General features: G+C 51.0%; 1 protein-coding gene across 13 annotated transcripts in view; it reads right to left on the bottom strand.

Annotated features, from left to right (window-relative positions):
• Positions 1 to 5,847: 5,847 nt before the first annotated feature.
• The window catches only part of Git2 (GIT ArfGAP 2), a 40,883-nt gene continuing 26,605 nt past the window's right edge, over positions 5,848 to 20,125 (bottom strand). For 7 of the 13 annotated variants that reach the window (XM_006249447.5, XM_063271359.1, XM_063271354.1 and 4 more), the window contains 6 exons: positions 15,349 to 15,597; positions 13,572 to 13,661; positions 10,330 to 10,412; positions 9,668 to 9,856; positions 7,336 to 7,399; positions 5,848 to 6,675 (listed from right to left, as the gene is read on the bottom strand). In XM_006249447.5, the coding sequence (XP_006249509.1) occupies positions 6,463 to 6,675; positions 7,336 to 7,399; positions 9,668 to 9,856; positions 10,330 to 10,412; positions 13,572 to 13,661; positions 15,349 to 15,597 (888 nt within the window). In that variant the 3' untranslated portion in view covers positions 5,848 to 6,462. The remainder of the gene's footprint in view (positions 6,676 to 7,335; positions 7,400 to 9,667; positions 9,857 to 10,329; positions 10,413 to 13,571; positions 13,662 to 15,348; positions 15,598 to 20,125) is intronic. The other 6 variants (XM_063271361.1, XM_006249445.5, XM_063271357.1 and 3 more) reach the window with 1 other exon arrangement.

Below are 20,125 nucleotides of genomic sequence, written 5' to 3'. Positions count from 1 at the left end.
GTGGGTATTTGCCTATACAATTCCATGGAGAAAGAACAGTTGTAGCCTTCGAAGAGAAAGAAACTAAGACACTCAACAGGGCTGCTGAGGGGCCGACATGTAATGGAGCTTGCTGCAGAGTTCAGTCTATGGGAGCCTCAGAGAGAACCGATTCCTACAGGATGTCTTCTGGTTCTCACTTGTCCCCCGTCCATGGACAGACAGCCTCCTGGCTGCTTCTGTATCAACTTGACACAAGTTAGAGTCAACAGAGAAAAAGGAGCCTCAGCTGAGAAAAACACCTCCATGAGACTCAGCTGTAAGACGTTTTCCCAATTAGTGACCAATAAAGGAGGGTCCCTCTCATGGTGGGTGGAGCCACTCCTGGGTTCTGTAACAAAGCAGGCTGAGCAAGCCAGAGGGAGCAAGTCAGTAAGCACTCCCCCCCCTCCCCCCCAGGGCCTCTGCACCAGCTCCTGCCTTGCTTGAGTTCCTGCCTGACTTCCTCCTCCAATGTGGAAGTGTGAGCCAAATTAACCCTTTCCTCTCCAACTTGCTTTTTGGTCATAGTGTTTCATTGCACACAGCAATAGGAGCTCTTGAGACAGAAAATAAAAATGTAATAATTTTTTTTTTTTTTGGTTCTTTTTCTTCGGAGCTGGGGACCGAACCCAAGGCCTTGCGCTTCCTAGGCAAGCGCTCTACCACTGAGCTAAATCCCCAGCCCCAAAATGTAATAAATTTTTAAAAACCGATGATGTAAAAGGTAAATCTGAGTGATAAAGTTACAAGGTAAGCAGGAGCCAAACCCTAGCACCTATGGCATGCCACTAGCAGGAAAAACTCACCTGTCCTGTGTGAGTGTGGGAGTCTCCTGTCAGCGCCAGGCCCCTGCCCCCAAGCACCAGGATGGGACTACATAGGATACGAAAGACATTCTGAGGCCTTGTCACACGTTTAGTATAGCCAAACTCTACTGGAGACGCACACAAGCTTTGTGCAACCGCCGGAAGTCTAGAGGACAGAGGGCTCACAGGGCCTTGTAAAGCCAATACTGCTTGGGATCCTGGTAGTGCCTGCTTGGCTCACTGCCTGGTAGTGAGCTCACAAGTGGGCACTTTATAATCCTGCAGATATGGGTAGTCACATTGAACGAGGGAGCTTGCGCAGCCCTCCTTGGCCCAGTTTCCAGTTCCAATCCTTGGTGCCCACCACACGGCAGTCAGATGTCTCCTCCTGGGCCCATGTCTTCTGTGAAATGATTATGGAGATGTGGGCTGGAGGGAACTTAAAACATAGAGCTTGGAAGACCTAGTCTGCTGGGGTGCCTGCCCCATCTCTGTCTGGGGTATGGGCAGAATCCCCCACTTGAATCAGGAACCAAGGTGGGTCTGAGAGACAAGGAGGGTGAGCCCAGGGAGGGAAGGGGTTTTGTAGGAAGAGGCTTTAGAGCCCCTTAGAGATGCCCCATTTGGGAGACAAATTAGATTCTGAGGCTGTGAACAGTTTAGAGACTCAGAGAAGGGGCTGTGGGGGCTTCGGGATGGGGAGCAAGAGTCAGGAGTGCAGGAGGTGGGGGTTGGATGTGGGGGTGCTGTCGAGGTCATACCTCCCTCTTGGAGCCCTGCTCCATGACGCCTGAATATAGGAAGCAGGTGTGAGGACTTGCAGTCAGGTTGAAGGTCAGAGGGCAGAGATGGTTCCTGAACAACCTCACACCCTTGGCCTGCTGGGTAGCAGGCAGGACTCTTGGGTCCCTCTGTGTGAGTGGCCTGTGACCAGCCTGCAGATGGAGAGCACGCTTGCACAGTGCCAATTCAGTGGGCAAAGCTCGGCAGGCAGCCCTTTCTGTCGGCCTCAGCTAACAAGCAGTCCGGGGACACTGGCCTGAGAGCTCGGCACAGACCATGCTGTGGAGGCCCCAGGCTGACAGCCGAGAGCCATTTGAGCAGCCTTAGTGAGGCCCTGGCAGTGGCTTTGAGGCTTCCAGAGGTGCTGTCAGTGGCTTCTTTACCTCAGTTATATCAACTGCCAGATTCCTCACCTTCCCCACGCTGGGGGAATTTGCCTCCTCGAGTGCTGGCTTCTCCTGTCAGATGGGAACACACCTTCTGCCATAAGCTACTGTGAAGACCGCAGAGGTTCATTTCTGTGCTCCTGTGTGTGTGTACGCCTGCCACGGTGCACTCACGGGGTGAGAGGACAATGGCAGAAGTTGATTTTCTCTACCATGTGGGTTCCGGGGTGACAGTCACAGTTCCAGGTTGTTAGGCTCTGAGGCAAGTCCCTTTACTGGCTCAGATATCTCACCAGTACTTCGAAGAAGTCACCCACAAAGAACCGAGCAGCTGGAATTAATGATGTCTGATCAAGAGCTGGAGAAGTGCTGTGTGGTCCTCACAGCGTGTCTGCAGCAGTGCAGTGGCCTTCCGGCATGGTATAGAGCAGCAGCAGCAGCAGCAGCAGCAGCAGCAGCAGCAGCAGCAGCAGCAGCAGCTCCAGTGCTCACACAATGCAGTGAGAGATCAGGGTGGGTCTGGGATGGGCACAGCAGCTCCCCAGTGCTTCTTAGGATCCTAGCCTAGGCAGCACTGTGAGTGTGAGCTGCTGGTCTGACCTGAGGGTTGTGGGCCCTTCCATGTTCTTCCTGGGAAGCTGGGCCACACAGGGTAGAACATTCTACCTTGCTCAGACTTCATTTGGAGAGGCCCAGAAATGGTCCTTTTGTCCCCTCTTCCTTTCATCTTTAGTATCAAGTCACTTCTCAAGACATGCTGGCGGGGCTGAGGGTGGCCCCAACAAGCCCAAGTGCAGTCCCTGTGCACACCTGCGCAGGGCTCTTGCTCTGAAAGAGAAACAGACTGCTGGGCTGTTTCCATTGCCCGATGCCTGATGGGAAGGGTGAGGGAATATGTGCCGAGCCGGCTTGGGCTGAACTAAAAATGACTGGGGTAAGTAAGTGTGCCAGATACATGGGTGAACAGCTAGGCATGGTGGCACATGCTCGTAATTCCAGCGTTTGGGAAGCAGAGGCAGGGGGACGACAGCTCAAGGCACACCTGAGCTACATGAGACCCCTGCCTCAAATACAAAGCCAACGGCCTGAAAAGACTCAGCTGGGTGTCCCAAGAGAATGAGACTTAAAACAGCACGTCTCCTTATGGATACCGCGACACGGGAGCTTGCCCTACTGTTGCAGAAAGTATTTAATCTAGGCCTGAGGTTTCTTCCTTGCCTTTGTTAAATATTTAAGTTCCCAGGTGAAGCACATACACAACTTCATATTCACAACAAGCCCTAAACAGTCTAAATGCAGGGCAGCTGCCTGCCCTCTATGCTGTTAGAATCTATTTCCTATCGTAACCGAGTTAGGACTGTTGCATCTGGGCTGCTCTTAACTCCAGTTGGCCAGCCCTGAGGGCCACGTTTTCTTTACTCCTAACCCATGGCTACTCTCCCTCCTCCTGCCACCTTCTCCTCATGGTCCTCCTCCAACCCTGCGCCCTTAAAACCTAACTTACCCCAGGGCTGAGGATTTAGCTCAGTGGTAGAGCGCTTACCTAGGAAGCACAAGGCCCTGGGTTCGGTCCCCAGCTCCGAAAAAAAGAACCAAAAAAAAAAAAAAAAAAACCTAACCCCCACCTATGTCTCCTCTTCCCAGCTGTTGGCTTCTTTATTTACCAATCAGAACTAACCTGGTAGGCAGGGTCACTTAGTGCCTTCAGTGGGGACTCCCTGGTCTCTGGGACAACCAGGTCTTGGGGGCCTGCACTTAGCACGACAAGACAATCGATAAAAGACCAAACCTCAACACCCTGCCCCACCCAGTGCCCAGGAACACCCGGCAGTTGGAGGGAGACTATTTATTGCATAACCGATGGGCACAGATTCCAGAACGGCTTTACAGGGGGGGACAGTAACTTCAGGACCAGGATGCCGACTGAGAAGCCACCACAGGAGGACGAGTGAGGGGTTAGCACCGGGTGTGCAATGCATCCACTTTCCTCTATGCAGGCACTTTGCTTTGTAAGAGCGTGGGTTATATCCAACTAGGACAAGGAAGGAAAGGAAAACGGACTACAAGTTCGTGGAAGCCATGGAGGATGAAATATGCTACTTTCAAGCTGGGTTCTGCGACGGAGGTCACTGCAGTCAGGGTAGAGCCCCCACCACTGCATGCAACACTAGACTTAGTCTTTGGCAAGTAAGAACCATGGTGCTGAGGCCATGGTGCCTTCTGGGAATGGAGCTCGGGGCAGGGCCTGCTCCATCAACTGTACCTTCATCCTCTTGGTCTTAGAAAGATGGGTACATGGGCAGGAAGGCAGAATCTCAGAGAAGGGACAGAGCAGCCAGATTGGATGCAGAGCTCACTCCTGCAAGGCAATGGGACCCACATGCAAAAAATGGTCAGGGTAAGCATTGAGACAGAATGTATTTGCTTACAGAAGCAGTGTATTCCAAGCCCAGGTCTCAGGAGTCTGTGTGGGCCCCTCCTGCTGCCTCCTCAGGCCTCCACTCAGGAGCTTCAGCCTGAGGAGGACATGGGACTGACTGAATTCTGGTGTTCTTGGGAGCATCTGGAAATGCTGTACTGGCCCCATGTTCTTTGATTTCCTGTGGACAGTGTTCTACGACGCTCCACCTCATACAGCTCTCTCCCTAGAAGCTTCTGACAGAGGCCTGTTCTCCCTGGGGATGGTGGGAACCAGCTCAGGATTGGAACCAGCTCCAGGGAGCCTGCCAGGAAGGCAGTAGTCCTTGAAGCACTAGGAAAAGCTTGTCAAAGACGATGCCTGAGTTCGAACTAGCAGGCCCCTTTCTAAAAGGCCCTCCTGGACATCCTACAGGTAGGTGGCACTTAGGTTTGTATACAGTGATGAGTGGGCCTGGCCTCTGGTGTGCTGGTCCTTTCCCATGCCACAGCTTGGGCGATCTGAGTTGTGAGCCCGACTTTGTGGTGACGCTGTTTCCAGGACAATCTGACCAGTAGTGGGGATTTATGAGTCAGGCTCAGCACGGTGAGGCCACCTCACTTTAGCTGTTCTATGGGAGACTGATGGCTGCCTTCCAGAGCTGGCTCACGGGTTCTGGTGTCCGGTAACACCAGCACTCCTGTGGGGGTTACAGAGCCCAGCAGAGGCTGAGAGGCAGTCTGGAGGCCACATCTCACTTCCTCCAGTGAGGGTGGGCATGCCTGGGCTGACCATGCGTACTGCTAGTTAGAAAAAGGTCATAAACAACCCATGTTTCTGGGATTTTGCAAAGCCAAAGTGCCGGCAGCTATAGTCTACTCTGCATAGCAGCATGAGAGGCACGAGTGGGAGAAGCTGCTGTCCTCACAGGCTGGGTGGGCTGTGCACCTGGCTGCTTGGCGTTAATAGCCTGAGCCCCACCTGTACAGAAGAGAAGCAGTGTGTGAACCAGGGTCGGGCTCTCTCTAACACTCAGAAGGACAAAGTGCCTTCAGCACAGCAAACCCCAGTGCTGCCATGGCCTGGGTGTCAAGCTCTGCCCTTGTGGGGCTTTGGGAGAGCTGCCGCCAGCGAGGGCACACGGGGAGCTCTTCCTGCAGTGCCACAGGGTTTCTAGTCAGGAAGTGCCAGTGAGGAGACGGGGAACCTGAGACCCTGTGTCTTACCTGGGAAGACGTCCTTCCAGAGGAGACACGCAAAGGACGTCAGCAAGGCCTGTGACACTGACTGACTGACGGATCTCTGCCTCAAGTTCACAGTGAACTGTCTGCCTTGGGGGGGGAAGCAGGCCCCCCACAATCGGTGGTGCTCCTGCTCTGAATGTGGCCAACTGGAACCTGGTGTGGAGGGTGGGTTTGTAACTACTTTTTTGGACATTATGGAGACTTCAAAATGATGGTAAAATCTTTATAGATAGAAAATCAAGATAAAAATATTAAATAAGACAACACTTAACATGATACAAAAGTTAGAAAAGGATCAGTTCCTGGTCACTCCTAAGAGATGCGCTGTCCCTGGGGAGCGGCGAGGCCCTGCTCTCCATACACACCTGAAGACACCCGAGCTGAGGCCCCCAGGACGGAAAGCTCTCTCACTGCCAATGCTTGGAAGGAAGAGCTGCTGCTACTGCTGTTTTAAAATCCAATTTTCTTATCTCTTACGAAAATGTTTTACTAAAAATATCAATTATAGTTTTAGGCATTGGTAGAGATTTTAAAGGATGGGAAAGTTGTAACAAACTCTGAACAATTACTTTTAAACACATGGGGTCATGACCTAAGTAAGCACTTGGTGACAATCCAACAGGACAGAACTAAGCTGCAAACAGGCACAAATAAGGCAGGGGTTAAATTACAGTCAAAAATCTGTTAGAAAACATGCAAAAATAATACTGAGTTTTCTCTTAAAAAGTTTTAAGTCATCATTAAACATTTTTGTAAAACTCTGCAAAGTTCATGTCTACATTGCAGCCGGACTTTCCAGACAACAGGAGGGCGGCACCCGCAGCTCAGCTGCTGTTCTCTTTGGTGGTGATTGTGACCAGCTGTTTGGCGGCCTTGGCAATGTCATAGGCACACTGGATGACCTGCTGTGTGACCAGCTGCACATCCGTGGGCAAGCTCGAGTCTCCTGGGAGAGCCTTTCTGCACTCTGACTGGAGCCGGTAGGCACTGGCCGTTAGTAGGCGGAGGGAAGTCCTCACCGTGTCAGACTTAGGTTTCTGAAATGTAGAGTACAGGCATTTGCAGAGGAGGGGAGGGGGAGCCAGCAGCACGGGGTGAGCCTGTTCCCAAGAGCAGCCTGGGTTGCTCCATAAAGTCCAACTGTCTCAGTTGGATGTTTTACTGGTTTTTATTTATTTACTTTTTTTTTTTTTTTTTGAGACAGGGTTTCTCTGTGTAGCCCTGGCTGTCCTGGAGCTTGCTCTATAGACCAGGCTAGCCTCCCTCTACCCTCAGCTTCCCAAGGAGTGCCCCATCATCACCCAGCTAGTTGGGCATTTTAAACCTTTATAGGTTGTGGCCTAAGGAGAGGGGAAGAAGCACTCTTTCAAGGTGCTGAAAACCCAATCCCAGAGGCGATCACTATCCTAAACTCCCTCCCAGAGGCGATCACCAGCCTAAACTCCAAGCTTTGCCTGGCAGCACCTGACTTAGGTATCGCCGCCTCGCTGAAACTGGTGTTCACGCGCTGTGAAAGCGTCCCAAAGCCCTGTAAGACGACATCTTTAACAACTGTGGTACAGAGACATAAGAAAGAGGCTACGCGCTGTAAAGCTTCGTGGTGCCGTGCCCAGGGCTCATCTCCTCACCGCGATGACACAAAGGTCAGGACGCAGTGCTGAGCAGCTCACTTGAAGAGAAAGCAGGAAGCGACTTACTTTGGGGAACAGGGCTGCCATCTCGGTCACAGCGGCGTGTATCCTCTCTGAGCAGGGAATGTAGCTGTAAGATATCGGAGAGGCTGTAACCGCAGCTCAAATGACTCAGAGGGAGAGTCTCCAGAGGCTGCACAGGCGCCATCTCTACTCAGTTAACGAAGGGGCGAAGGCTGTGCCCGCCCTGTGCGCTGGACAGCGGGCGCATGGCTACAGGCAGGCTCCCCATCCTGTCACTAACAGTCCCAGCCCGAAATCTGCAGTGTGTACTGGGGCGACAGAGGTGAAGACAGCCACAACTCATTTACGCCTCATTCTACCTTCCAGATGTCTAGATCGAGGGGCATCTACATGTCACTGACATGTGACTGGGCAGCAGATGGCTGACTCACTGAAGCTTACTGTGCAAGTCTGCAGCCTGAGGACTGACTATATGCTAGAGGATGCAGAGGGAGGGACAAACACACTGACAGGCCGGAGGGCCAGTTCTCAATGCAACATTGCCATAGAGCCGAGGCTTTGTGTGCAGGACTGCCCACTGCCTGGGAGGGGCATGGGCGTGGGGAAAGCACTTTTGGAGGAACTTTCTGCAAGGAAACACCGTCAAGACTGCAGCAGGCTTGGCCTGACAAAGCCCTTCCTAACCATCAAAGACTCAAAGCCTCAAGCAACATTCTTTCCCTGCTTTTTTAAATCATAAAATTGACTTCTGAATAAATCTATCAAAAGCCATCTCTATATGTAATTTTATATTACTGTGTGGGTTGGTGGTGTGTGGTGTGTATGTTGTGTTTTGTGTGTGTGCGTGTGTGTGTATGTGTATGTGTGTGTGAGTGGTGTGTGGTGTGTGTGTGGTGTGTATGTTGTGTTTTGTGTGTGTGCGTGTGTGCGTATGTGTGTGTGTGTGTGGTGTGTGTGTGTATGTGTGTGTGTATGTGTGTGTGAGTGGTGTGTGGTGTGTGTGTGTTTTGTGTGTGTGCGTGTGTGTGTATGTGTATGTGTGTGTGAGTGGTGTGTGGTGTGTGTGGTATGTGTGTGTGTGGTGTGTATGTTGTGTTTTGTGTGTGCGTGTGTGTGTGTATGTGTATGTGTGTGTGTGTGCGTATGTGTGTGTGAGTGGTGTGTGGTGTGTGTGTGGTATGTGTGTGTGTGTGTGGTGTGTATGTTGTGTTTTGTGTGTGCGTGTGTGTGTATGTGTATGTGCGTGTGGTGTGTGTGTGGTATGTGTGTGTAGTGTGTGTGGTATGTGTGTGTGGTGTGTATGTTGTGTTTTGTGTGTGCGTGTGTGTGTGGTGTGTGTGTGTGTATGTGTGTATGTGTGTGTGCGTGTGTGTGTGGTGTGTGTGTGTGTGTGTGTGTGTAGTGTGTGTGGTGTGTGTGTGTTAGGGATGAGATGACAGACACACAACCCTGACAAGTGAGGCTGCAGGAGAGCTGAGGGACGGTGAGGGGACTTCCTGGACTAAGTTAGCTACAGCCAAGATGGAGGTGCAGGCACACCTAGTCAAACTTAAGGGACGGATCTGTGTGGTAAGAAAGCAGAGGGGAGAAGGCTGTCACAGCACAGCACCATGCCCAAGGAAAGGATAGAACACCAAATAAGAGTAAATCCTCTAGGCCAACTCTAGCTTCAGAAGCATAAACCAATGACTTTGAGATCATCGTTTTCTTCTGCTGTTCAGAACAAAGGAGACGAAATCATAAAAGACGCTGACAGGATTTCTATATAAAATCTTCCCAAACTGAAGCAAAACCATATTGCAGTCTTTGAACCTGAAATGGCCGAGGGCACGTGGATATATCTCTGACAACCTCCGAGAGCGGCAGTGTAAGTGCGGTTTCGCCCAGCAGTGGTTCTAACTGTGAGGGGATCAAGCACAGAGCATCTGACAGACCGGGAACACCTGAGGAGAGGTTCTTGTTTAAGACTCCTCAGTGCTCTCAGGCAGAGCTGCAGAGGCTGCGGGCCCTCTGCTCTATGCAGGAAGGTACAGTCTCCTTATGCCAAGTTAACACGTGGATTCTATGAGCACAAGGGAGCCTGACAGCTCGAGAGTAGCCTCCCCTCAGGATGATTCTGTCGGGGACGTTGGCCCAGGGAATCTCAGGAGCAGCATCTGCCAGAAGACTGACCTGCCAGTTGTGAGGTGGCTTCTCCTCTGTCCCCAGTACAGTGCAGTTTTGTTTCTAGATATATTTATTTTCAGATTACTTTGTAACATGACAAAAGCAATAAAAACCCTACACCAACAGTGACCACCCTGCAGTCAGCAGCATGAGCGGCCCGGCCAGTCAGCATGGGTTCACTCTCCCAGAGTACAGCTGCAGCCCGTACCTGTCATGCTTGTTCTCCTGGGCTGCTCTGAGGAGCTCCTGGATGTTTTTGGTGATCTGTTCAGTCTTGCGGATGACATCTTCTGTGCTGGGGAGGGCGGGGCTGGGGACCGCGTGGGGCTCTGCTGTGTCTGGCAGTGGGCCATCACCTTGCCAGAGCATACTCCGCTGCCGCCCCTTCCGGCCTGACCTGTGGACAGCGAGGCATGACAAGCACTCATGAGCGGGATCTGCTTCTCTGACCCACACCTCGGGCACTCAAGCAGGCTGTGCCTGTGCCTTCCTCTGTCTTGTTCAGCAGGAGGCGCCTTCCCTGTGCTCAGAGACTGGCACCTACGGCCACACTGAGCCCTTTGCACTCCATCCTGGGGAGGAGGTCAGGGCGGCTGTGGCAGGTGAAGGGGATGAGGGAACAGCTGGTGGAGGGCACAGGTACACAGCCGCCCCTGCAGGCCGGTGCCTTGGGAAACCAGTGTGGACTGTGGCTACTGCCCACACGGCACAGCACTGACAGGGCAGAGCAGATACTGCAGTCAGCAAAGAGCTCGGAGGTGGCAGTGCGAGCACAGAAGGCAGAGTTCATGACCACAGATACAGGGCTGGAGGTGGTGAGGCCTGCATGTGTGTACCAACAGCCCACTCCCTGCACTCTTCCCCACGTACACCGTGTCATCTGGTTCAGGGTCATAGGCAGTGTTGTCATAATCGCTCTCTGGGGTGCTGTTCTGCTTCTCCAACCTGGAGGCCTAAAAAGAGAGGAACCCCATTAGTTTGAGCATCATGGTCTCCCCAGTCGGCCAGGCTGTGACTGTCAAACCCAGAGCTCATATGGGACAGGAACCAGCCCTTTACTGGAAATCTAGTAAAGATGAGTAGATAGTAGGTTCAAAGAGTGGCTTTTCAACTTCTGCGCCATGTCTCCTCAGTTCAATAGCAAGTGCTAAACAGACTGCCGTGCAGCCAACTGTCTGACAGCCACACACGCACACATGCACATCCATCTGGTGCAGTCAGTAACAAACACTATCTGGATACACACTTCAGAGCTGGACACTGATGCTAACCCCTGGTTTAACGTCAGATGAGGAAAGGACCAGAACAAGCTAGCTGCCACCTTAGGCGCAGTCTGCAGGAGGAGAGGACCAGAGCCCTCTGCAGATCCCTCCATTACCACAAGCTTGGGAAGCCTGCATGGCTGCTGCTAAAAGTTGACTTCAAGGAAGCTTTCCATGAGCTTTCAAGACAGCCAGCCCAGTGCTGCCTGTGAACCAAATGGTTCAGCCCTGCACAAGTCAGTTCCAAACCACTTTGTTTCCCAGAATATTATATAGAGATTAGGTCTAACTGTGGAGATTACAATGGGCTGTATCTTCCCTTCAGGAATCTCTAAAGACCTTTCATAGGAATGGCAGCAGCGTTAGAGGCGGGGCCTGTCTGTCAGCATGATGGGATGTGGCGAGGATGGATGGCATCCTCTGGAAGAGTCTGGTCTCGAGGGTGTGAGAAAACCATTTCTCTGTGTTCATCTTGCTGTGTGCGATAATCCCTCATCTAATCGCCAGCATAGGCCGACAGAAGATCCAAACTGATTACTGACTAGCCATTTCCAGCTGTCTCCTGCACTTACACCGTGTTTATCAAAGCATACACCTAGGTGGCTTAACTGATGCAGAAGGTGGCGGCAAAGACTGTGATTGTAGAGGCCTCGAGTCATGTGAGACACGCAGCAGCCTTAACTAGAAAAATGGCTGCCAGAGGAAGTTGGCTGGGGAAGTCTGCATAAGGTCTGTGGTTCAGCCAGCTGAGGTGGGTGTCTTCTGTGACCGGCTATGCTTTGCCTCTCCCCGACTCCTGACTTCCTCTTCCCACTCTATGGAAGACGCTGAGGTCGGCGTCCTAAAATCCACCATGGACTTTTTTACCCGCTGTCATTCACCCAGCGAGTGATTGGCTAGGAGCTTTATGAGGTTATCAAGCTAAGTTTGTCCTGCTCATGGTGAAGTCAGTAACTGACACCATATTCCTTCCAGCAGGGGCAGTGAGAGCAGGGTCTGAGGTCAGAACCACCTCCCTAAGACCTTTCTTACTTGTAAAGGAATGTTTGACTAATCTTTACTTAAAAACAATTTTCAAGCATACATGCACACACACAAACTGAATTTTAACTATGTTGGACAGTACATTGAAACCGCTCCCATAGGGAGAGAAATCTAGAAGACAGTATTAATACCCCACAGCATATACTTTGGGTTTTGAGACTTGTTGCTTAAATTCGCAATCCTTTTGCCTCCCGGAATCTCGTATGTCTGTAACAGATGATGCTTTCCCTGATGTCAAGATGACATTAGAAACTGAATACATTACCAGAGTGACCAGAAGTGCCAATGTCTGTTTGAAAATCTCAGAAGAGGGAGACACACCCACTAATAGCGTTCAGGAAACGCTCTTCAAGTGCAGTGCAAAATTACTTACGGACTAAGTCCTCCTCCGTCAAAGCATATGGGTTCAGTGCAGCCAGCATGTAAGTCTGTGAGAGTTACAGTGAGCATGCAGAGCCAGGAGAGCTCAAGTGCTGCTCTCTCGAGCTGTTAACAGACAGGTTCCCTGTAGCCGGCGTGGGGTCAGTTACTGAACAACATGCCATCTTTCTGCACAGACAAACCACAGAAACCTGACCAGGGCAGCGCTGCCAGGCGCACATGGTCCTGGATGACGTCACTGCTCAGTGTGCACAGAACCACTTCAGCGGCTGGTCCCTCTCAAAGCTACCAAAACGCCACAAATCAGAGAAACTACAAAATTTTATGGTGAGTCACCTGGGCCTACCTGACTCTCATTAACATAATTACTGACAAAATGGGGGGGTCCCTTATTACCCTGCTGTTCTTTAACTGGCATTGTAACAAAAGGCTACAGTGCTCTTACAGGGCTACTCAAAACACTGTAAGTACCAAGCAAAGAGACCTGGGTAGCCAGTGGCCCTAGCAGTGGACAGGGGTCCTCAGCACTCTGAGGGGTGGCGGCTACATGGAGGCTTGCTGGGGAAGGTGGTCTCTTGCTCGCAGGTCCCTTCCTTCTTTTTACCCTTGCTACAGACAGACTGAGTTGGAATATGAAGGGTCAGCCTCCGACTCTCAGGCCCTCCCAGTCTTCCACAGGAGGAAACCAGCCTGCTCTCTGTGCACATGAAAACATTTTTCTTTTTACACAATGTCCCTTTGGGAACAGGGACCATGTCACTTAAGTCTTTTATACCCTTTAGCGGCCTTTCTTAAAGGTGGGTGCCAGGGAGGCCACTGAAGTGTGAGTCCCACACCAGCAGAAGGGTCTGGCCTACTACTTCAAGTGGAGAGCTGTAAGCCTGTAGCCATCTCCCCTCTGTTCTGTGAGCACACCAGGACAACTGAGCCTGGCCGGGACTTGTTTGATATGATGGCGCTAACATAAAGTAAGTCAGCAGTTAAAAAAAAGCCGTGACACTTTTGTGCTGACCCAAATACACTTTAAATTTAATAACTGGGTGGACTGCCCTATCACATGTGACCAGTAGCTAGCTAAAGTTTCATTTGCTTAAGGAGACAGTGCGCTTAGAACGTGCGCTCTACATGATCTGTGAGCTGGTTAAATAGGTGAGAAGAGGCAGTGTGGAGGCACACAGTGTGGAGGCGCACAGTGTGGAGGCACACAGTGTGGAGGCGCACAGTGTGGAAGCCGGCCAGCTTTCTCCAGGTCAGAGGTGCATGGCTGCACGTGCCTGCTGCTGTGAGAAACCAGGAGCAAAGCGCTGCTTCATGCAGGACAGGGGGCTGTTAGCAAGGGCCGGGGCACAAGGGCCAGCTCCCAAGCACAAAGCACCAAGGAGCACTGCCCCTCCTCCAGGGCAAACCGGTCAGAGTGTACTTAACCCTTCGGGTGCTTTCGTCCCTGGACCAGGAAAGTGTGGAGGGGAAGGAAGGCAGAGACGAAGAGGAGGTCACAAGTGCACTCCTCCCAATCTGGAAGTGGAGAAAGAAACAAGCTTGGGAAAACATAAAACAAACACGTCCCCACTTCCCACCCTACAGCTCACACAGTCCCACGCACACACGCAGGAGCTCAGTGACAGCCCTGGCACAGTAATCTCTAATGAGGCAAGAGCCTGCTGGAAACCACTTTGCACTTAGGAGGCCACTTGTCCTTAAGGAAAAGATACCACAGCCGTCTCGCTACACTTGGCATGGCTTCAAACTGGCAGCACACACTGTTAATGCCTGCAATGACGCTTGCTCTCCCGTCGAGAAGGAAACACCACATAGTGCTATGGATGACTCTGAATTGGGGCATACGATCACCCCAGTCCTCAGGACAGACGGGGCAGCACAACCACAGCCGCACTTTCTCTAGGATCACATACACTGCTTACGCTGCCAGGGAGGTCGCCTTCATTTACGTTCAGTTATATAAAAGTCAGGTTCCTTTTCACTCAGTTCAGTGGCCAATAGACCAGGTCAATGGTTGGTCTTCAAGCGTTAAACCCAAATAAAGAGAGGCTGTGACTCCTGGGTGCACACAGTGCTGCAGTTTTACCATGCTAAAGTCTCGCAAAATCAGAACTGGTTACTTCCTGAGAGCTTAGCATGTACTTCACAGTGCCCTAGACTCTTAGTCAAGTGCTCTATGTACTTGCAAGAAACCAGTTTGACACTGCAAAGGGTGACACCACACTCTGAAGGAAGAACTATGAAGGGCAGTTTATGCCTGGAGCACGCTGTGGAGACAGACATCTTCACAGTAAGTCAGTCCAGAAGACAGAGGAGTTCAATGTTTGAAAACCTGGCATCCCCATGTGCACCACGGTGTCGTCGAGAGCCTGCCACAGAGCAGCCTTAGGAACCGAGGCTTGTGAGCGGATGATGCTTGTGAGCGACGTCCACCATCAGTTATTTACACATTCCCTTCTTTGTTTGTTAATGATATTTTGGAGATAAGATCTGATGTGGTCCAGACAATCCTCCTGCTTCAGCTTCCTGAGTGTGCTGGTTTAATGCTTGCTTACCCTGCATCTTTAGGAGATAACCAAGCCATACTACTAGCCTATGCTGAGGTCCGTAACCAGGATGCCGAAGCCAAGACTGTCTCAGCTCCATGTATCCAGTCACAGGCCCAAAAGAGCACCCTGGGGCCCAAGAGTTCCAGTTCATACAGGGGGCATGTCTCTGCCTACCTGGTTGTTTTTCAAAAGATTATTTTATGGATGATGTTCTGCCTGCTTGTATGTGTGCCATGTACATGCAGAGCCCTGGAGGCCAGAGGAAATGTCAAATCCCCTAAAGCTGGAGTCACAGCTGGTTGGGAGTGGGCTGTGTGCCTCGTGGGTGCTGGGACCTTAACCCAAGTCCTCAGCAAGAGCAGCCAGTGTGCTTAAGCCCCGAGCCACGTCTCCAGCCCCAACCTCTGCCTTTATGAAGACAGACATTTCTGTTAGTAACCTTTACAATTGGCTTTCGTTTGTAGAACCTAGGAAGGAAGCATTACAGAAAAAATGCCAACAGAGGTTGTCTCAAGCCCTGTGTGACCAGATGCACCTGCAGACATCCGTTCAGCACACACAGGGGCCCTCTCAGCGCCCAGAGATCTGCAGGGGCAGAAGAGGGAGAACAGTCACACTGCACAGCAGAATGGACATACACTGGTGCTACTTACATGAGTGGGGAAGGGCTGAAGTCTTGTCCGGCTTTCTTCAGGGTGGTTGGCTTCTCCCATTGGGAGGTATGGTTTCTGGCCTGATCCAGTCTCATACATGGACATGGGTCTACTGCCCCGGGCTGATGGCCGGCGCTTCAGGGAGGAGTGGCTCACAGTGTCTTTGTGGTCAGAGGCAGTCTGGACCTGACAGGCACTGGCTGTGGCCTGTCTCCTGAGGCTTGAGTTCTCACTCTGTAGAGTTTGAAGCTGAAAGAAATGTTTGGCAGTGGGTCTCTGTTTTTGCACAGCAGGCAGACAAAGCAAACGTCAAATATTCCAACATAACACGACCTCATGAGAGCATAAAGCTAGCTAGACTGAATGGGGAAGCCATGACAACCCCCCTCCTCCTTCCAGAATAACCTACTTTTTCCACCTCACAGGCTCATGAGAAACTCAAGCCTAACCACCTAAAGAGTTGTCATGGTGGGGTCAGAGAACCGGTACAGACAAGCTGTACTCTGGATTATTCTAAGGCTGTCTCGAGGAAGAGGTTCAGAACATTAACCGTGATTCTCTTCACACGGGCCCTGAGTAATCTGCAAATGGGGAAAGTGATGGGAGACACCATGGAAGCAGCACAAGAGAATCCGAGTTGCTGTGCAAAGCAGGAAAGGATGAGGGTCAGCCCAGGAAAAACCTCAGTGCCTATTGCTTTCCAAAGAGCCAACAGGAAAAGTAGGAGGGAAACGTTACTGCATAGCACTTCCGATATTCTAAACAATTCAAGCACATCTTTAAAAACATATAGGGGAGACAAACCATGGTAAGTTTGCGAACTTATCACAAGAAACTGGCAACCTCTTAGACTACATTAGTGTCCTCATGCGAAGGGAACTCCGCAAGGCACACTTGCTTCTCTCTGGTGATCAAACCTTTTCTGTGGGGCTGTGTACCTGCTCCTCTCTCCTTTGGCTTGTCATGGAGTTGGTGATGTTGGCTGTAAGTGGGTTGGGCTGCCTGGTGGCGCCTCACTTTGGTCAGACCCTGCCACCTGGAGAGCCTGGGTCTTTCTAATTCACATGTGAGCTGCTTCCCAGTTAAGAGATCAGCAAGGAATTGCGGGGCTGACAACTTAAATACAAGTAACTGTGTCCATGCTGCCTCAGCCCCAAACCTGTGTGTGTGGCACCTCATGTCACCTCAGCCCTGTACCTGTGTGTGGCACCTCATGTCACCTCAGCCCTGTACCTGTGTGTGGCACCTCATGTCACCTCAGCCCTGTACCTGTGTGTGGCACTTCCATGTCACTGCATAAGCTGGGGATGGTATGAGTTCAACTGCCTACTCTGGCAGAATGTATGTATGGCTTTGACCACACTGTCCTGTCCTCCAGTGCCAAGTTTAAGTTCATAAGCAACCGTGTCTGCACGGGGTCCTTATTTTCCAATAGCAAGTTCATGCAGTATTGGGAGTTAACTCTCAGTTTTTATTTAGGAAGCACCAGTCTGGGACTACATGGATCGTGGCGCCCCTCTTCATTAATTAGCACTGTTTCCAAGCAACTGTTAAGTGTGAATGATCAGATGTAAACCACACTACTTTGCCAACTCCATTAAAAACGTCACCTAGCTTTGAAATAGAACAGTCCACACACCCTTCGCCATGTGAACGAGCCCCACGTCTGTCTGTAGTGCCTACGTCTACAGAAGCGTGGCTTCCTGGCCTCTATTTGCAACCTCCTCTTTACAAGTGTGAGTGGCCTGTCGGGATATGCATGGGGAACTGGGTGGGGTCCTGAGAGAGAAAGCCGTGTGAGTACTACATCCCTAGATGCAGGGCTCCCGTGTCTGCCTAAGCTAAAAGCTCTCTGTGGCTATCAGAGCACACTGTGAAATTATAAACCCTCTGGACACCGTTGCTGCCTCTGAAACCTCCAGTCTGGATTTGGACCCCTGTTTTCTAAGATGAGCAGAGGTCCTGGTTTCAGCTGCCCCAGCCCCGCCCCTCACGCAGGGCATTTAGTCCAGGTCCTCCAGCACAGCGGCTGTGGTGTCCCGGAGCCTCGACCCTGATTCACCATGCATGCCAGGAGCTGAAACACAGTCCGAGTACTCAGGCTGGCCTCAAACTAGTTCTCACCCCAAGAAGGGTTGGAACTTGTGATTTTTCTGCCTCAGGCTCCAAAGTAGCTAGGATTATAGGACTGTATCAGATTTTAAAAAGTTAATTACTTTGCATTTACAAAAATGTCCTACGATAGATTTTAATGATGTTTATAAGAACCATGCTATATAATCTGGAAAAAGTATGGCAGGAAATAAAAAAAGTTACAGGTAACTCAATAGTTTCAGAAATCACAAGCGTTTGTTCATAATAACGGACGATGGCTCTGGTTGTCCATTTCTGAGTGTGTGTGTGTCTGTGTGTGTATCCGTGTGTGTGTGCTCAGTGTGTGTATGCACATGTGTGTGTCTGTGTGTGTGTGTGTGTGCTCAGTGTGTGCATGCACATGTGTGTGTGTCTGTGTGAGTACAAACCGCAGCACACATGTGGAGGTCAGGTTAGCAGGCTTGGTGCACATCTCGGACCCACTAAATCTCTCCCCTTCCTTGCTCTACAGTTCTTAGAGAAACTCAAGACACTGCTTTCAGAGATTCCAGTTGTCTCTAGCAATTAAAATAAAAATAAAATATTACTGTGTCTGCATGTGCTGGTCAGAGGACAACTCTGTGGAGTCTTCTCTGCCTTTCTGTGGGCTCCAGACTTGAACTCCAGCTGTCAGCTTCTGCAGCTCTTTTACCTGCTGAGCCAACACTGTTTCCTTATTAATCTTCTGCATACATGTGTGTGCACATGTGTGTGATGGGGAGGCGTGAGTGGAGCCCTGGTACCTTTAGCAGCCTCTTGCACACACGGAGGCAAGGGGTCTCACTATTTAGCTGCTCTGTTAGCAGCCTGCTCTGGAGACTTCCTCCCTCCCTCCTGCTGCTCCTGCTGCTCGGGCACCGCAGGCGGACGCCTGTGCCCAACCTGGGTTTTCCCATGGGTTCTAGAGGTCTGAACTTCAGTCCTCCTCTTGCCTTTCGGTGTTTGCCCTGAGCCATCCCTCCAGCACACCTGTCCTCTATAAACACTGAAGGAGAGTTATGGGTAAAACAGCGAAGCTCAGCAGACCAACTTACACAGGCAAGTTCAGAAAAAATCACCCAGGAACCTGACAAGTATGGTGACTGCACAACTACCACATGTGTGTGAGCCTGCTCAGAAAGGCGGAGGAGACGTAAGTCCCCTGCTGCAGCAGAGGGCTCTCGGGCTCTTGCTCGCAGCTGTGCAATAGTCTGGATGGGCTTCGAGGCAGGCGGGTGCCAGTCCAGGAGAGCTTCATGTCTCATCCCCTGCACTGCAGCACGAGAGCCCCTGACTTCAAAGGATCTCAGGACCTTGCTCCTTGGCTAGCGGGAGCTCCATTCTTTGGCTTTCCTTAAAAGATGCACCTTGAGGGCTGGCAGGATGGCTCAGGGGTTATGAATACTGACTGTTCTTCCAGAGGTCCTGAGTTCAATTCCCAGCAACCACATGGTGGCTCACAACCATCTGTAATGGGATCTGATGCCCTCTGATGGTGTCTGAAGACAGCTACAGTGTACTCAAATAATACAGAAAATAAATCTAAAAAAAAAAAAAAAAAAAAGGAAGATGCACCTTGTGACTTGGCCTTACAATAGCATAAAACCAATTTGTTTTGTTCTGCTTGCAGTGCAGAGAGAGCTTTTTCTCAAGACAATCTGATGACTACAGTGTCCACAACCTAGGGCACAGCTGATATTCCTCAGTCTGCCGCTCTCTCCCATCACCACCCCAAGCGTGCCTTCCTACTGCTGCCCTCTCCTACAGGGAGACTCATGCAGTTCTGAGTCCCTTCCTTGCACTGCAACCCTTTAATACAGTTCCTCACAGTGTGGTAACCCTCAACCATACAACTATTTTATTGCTACCTCATAACTGTAATTCTGAGTTTTCTGATGGTCTTAGGCAACCCTTGTGAAGGGGTCTTTCGATGCCCTCCTAAGGTTGAGAACGGCTGCCTGAGGGGAATGGCTAGCAGAGTGCTGAGCTCACAGGTTGTCTCTCCTTGCTAGTGCAGGTGGAATATGTGGTAGTCTTCTGTGTGTCGTGCCCTGCTCTAAGTGGTGACACGCTGAGATGCTGGAGAGGGTTGCCAGGGTAGCAGTCAGAGTCAGTGCCAACAGAGAAAGCCCCTCGCATGGTATAGGCTGGGACTTACATGCTGATAAGCACGTGCTTTTGCCTGCTCTGTCTGCAGGGTGTGATTAATCTTTTTTTTTTCTTTTTTTCGGAGCTGGGAACCGAACCCAGGGCCTTGCACTTGCTAGGCAAGCGCTCTACCACTGAGCTAAATCCCCAACCCCGTGATTAATCTTAAGGATCAGTAATCGGTGTGGAACATCACATCCAATCAGTAGCTCCCAGATTCCCAGAAAGCCCAGGAGAGGGCGAAGCTGTGCTGTCTCACACAAACACTAGGCTGTTAGGTCTCTCCTAGTGCAGTTTACTCTGAATGTATTTTTACATGCAAACCCAAGGCCTTGTGTTCATACATACACTGAACTAGAATCCCAGCCACAGAACCTGGCCCGAGCCTTACGCATGCTAGGCAGATGCACTACCGCTGGGCTCTAGTCCCTGTCCTACTCTGAATGCATTTCTAATCAGAGGACTACATTTCAAACATCCACACACACCCTGCTTTTGAGAGGACAGCTTGGCCCCA

The sequence above is a fragment of the Rattus norvegicus genome, chromosome 12 (assembly GCF_036323735.1).
Source record: "Rattus norvegicus strain BN/NHsdMcwi chromosome 12, GRCr8, whole genome shotgun sequence".
Taxonomy (NCBI): domain Eukaryota; kingdom Metazoa; phylum Chordata; class Mammalia; order Rodentia; family Muridae; genus Rattus; species Rattus norvegicus.
Note: the sequence above shows the minus strand (reverse complement) of the source record. Positions and strands in the feature narration are given on the sequence as shown.